Here is a 1,762-nt window from a genome sequence, read left to right as displayed (position 1 = left end):
CTTAAGTTCCCATATGAACTCATTGTAACTTCAAAACTTCAACCTCCAGTCCATTTTAACCACTTAATTGAAAACACCCATCCTTGGTTCAGGTGGCTGATATTGGCCTTGTTATGTGAGGAGGCATTGTTTATTCAATGATTTTTAAAATTGAATTTTAGTTGATTTATTTAGCCTATTTTATCATTTCCCCAAAAATTATGAAAGAAAATGAAAAGCACACGGCCCCTGGCCTCACATATTTGGACAATATCAGTCAAGGACGGTTGTTTTTGATAAATCTATCATGGTCAAATGGAGTTACAATGGGTTTGTATAGGAATGGGGCGTGTCTGATAAAAAAAGAATATATATATACATGTTTGGAAGTGAAATATCCCTTTATAACCCACTAGACTTGACCTCTCTAGCCTACTTGGACCACCTTTTCCTGTCTACACACCACATCTCTTTGTGAAAAAACAGGTGATCTACATGCAAGCTCACAACACATCAGATTTCAACATGTTGTGAGCTTGTAGATTGGTTTATTATTTTTAATTTTTTGACAAAATGTTCCTCTCAGAATATGGATGCTGATTAAAGGTAACAAGAGAACATCTGCCTTGCTCACAGCTGTCTTTGTGAAGAGCTCTATTGTGTTTCCTTCATTCTTTCGCACTCATTCAGTGGCTACTGGTTGACTGCTGCTAAATGTAACAAATCAGATTATGAATTATGAAACATGATAATCTGCTCCTTTGTACACCGTACCTCTGCTTGAGTGTGGCCACGTCTCCCGCCATGTTATCCCTCTCTATTTCCAGACGGGTTTTCCCCGTGCCGAGTCCGTCCACTTGCCTACGCAGGTCCCTCAGCTCCTCCTGGTAGATATCTCCCAGGCGACTGGGCTCCTTTCCTTTCATCTGGTTCAGCTCCACCACCAGCACTTTGTTCTGCTGCTCCAGGAAGCGCACCTTCTCGATGTAGCTGGCAAAGCGGTCGTTTAGACCCATCATCTCCACCTTCTCGTTGGTGCGGGTCTCCTTGTACTGGGCCTTCAGCAGCGAGTCGGCCGAGAAATCCAGACGGTCCCCAGGACTGCCTAAGAGCAGGGCCCCGCTGGCCGAGCCCATGGAAATCCTGGTCACCGGGGTGGAGTGGGTGAGGTGTCGACTAGGGCTGCCATGCCAGGACAGGCGGGAAAGTCTGCCACCTGAGACTGTGCTGCTGGAGCCCGGGAGCCCGAAACGCCTCCTGTAAGATGACTGGACTCTCTGAGTCTCCATGATGAGGAATAGAGCTTGGTCAGGGGACAAACAGTGCTTTTATAGAGATGCTAACCCCCCCCCCCCCCCACACGAGTCCCAAGCAGAGAGGCCACAGGGTGGGGCAACAGGGGAGGGAAAGTGGCAGTCAGTGAATGGGACAAAAAAGCCAGAGAGCGGAGGGGTGGTTTATATGACACTCAAAAATAGTGTGCCAGGGATTGTTTGTGCTCGTCCACTCAACTACAAATGTCTTTCGTCATTTATTTTTTTCTCCACCCTCTTTGCTGCTCTCTTCTCTGTCTCTCTCAATTGAATGAATAGGAATTTGCGTGACAGAGCTTGGCCACCAACTCAACATGACCACACATGCTCCCTACAAAAACAGATGGAGAGTGGTTGAACAAAAGAACTGGGTTGATGGAATGAAATAGTTCCTTACCCTCCTCGAACATGACAACAGTTGTGATTGAGAAAAACTGACAGATGAAACAGATGAATTGATACTATGGAAA

The 1,762-nt window shown here is 46.0% G+C and overlaps 1 protein-coding gene across 1 annotated transcript in view; it reads right to left on the bottom strand.

The window, feature by feature from the left end:
• gfap (glial fibrillary acidic protein) overlaps positions 1 to 1,268 on the bottom strand; it is a gene marked incomplete at its 5' end in the record, with an annotated part of 11,841 nt that extends 10,573 nt beyond the window's left edge. Inside the window, one exon of the mRNA XM_079519484.1 lies at positions 754 to 1,268. Within this exon, the coding sequence (XP_079375610.1) occupies positions 754 to 1,268 (515 nt within the window). The remainder of the gene's footprint in view (positions 1 to 753) is intronic.
• Positions 1,269 to 1,762: the final 494 nt, after the last annotated feature.

The sequence above is a fragment of the Electrona antarctica genome, assembly GCF_951216825.1.
Source record: "Electrona antarctica genome assembly, chromosome: 14".
In the NCBI taxonomy this organism is placed as follows: Eukaryota; Metazoa; Chordata; class Actinopteri; order Myctophiformes; family Myctophidae; genus Electrona; species Electrona antarctica.
This window is presented reverse-complemented; position numbering and strand designations above follow the sequence as displayed.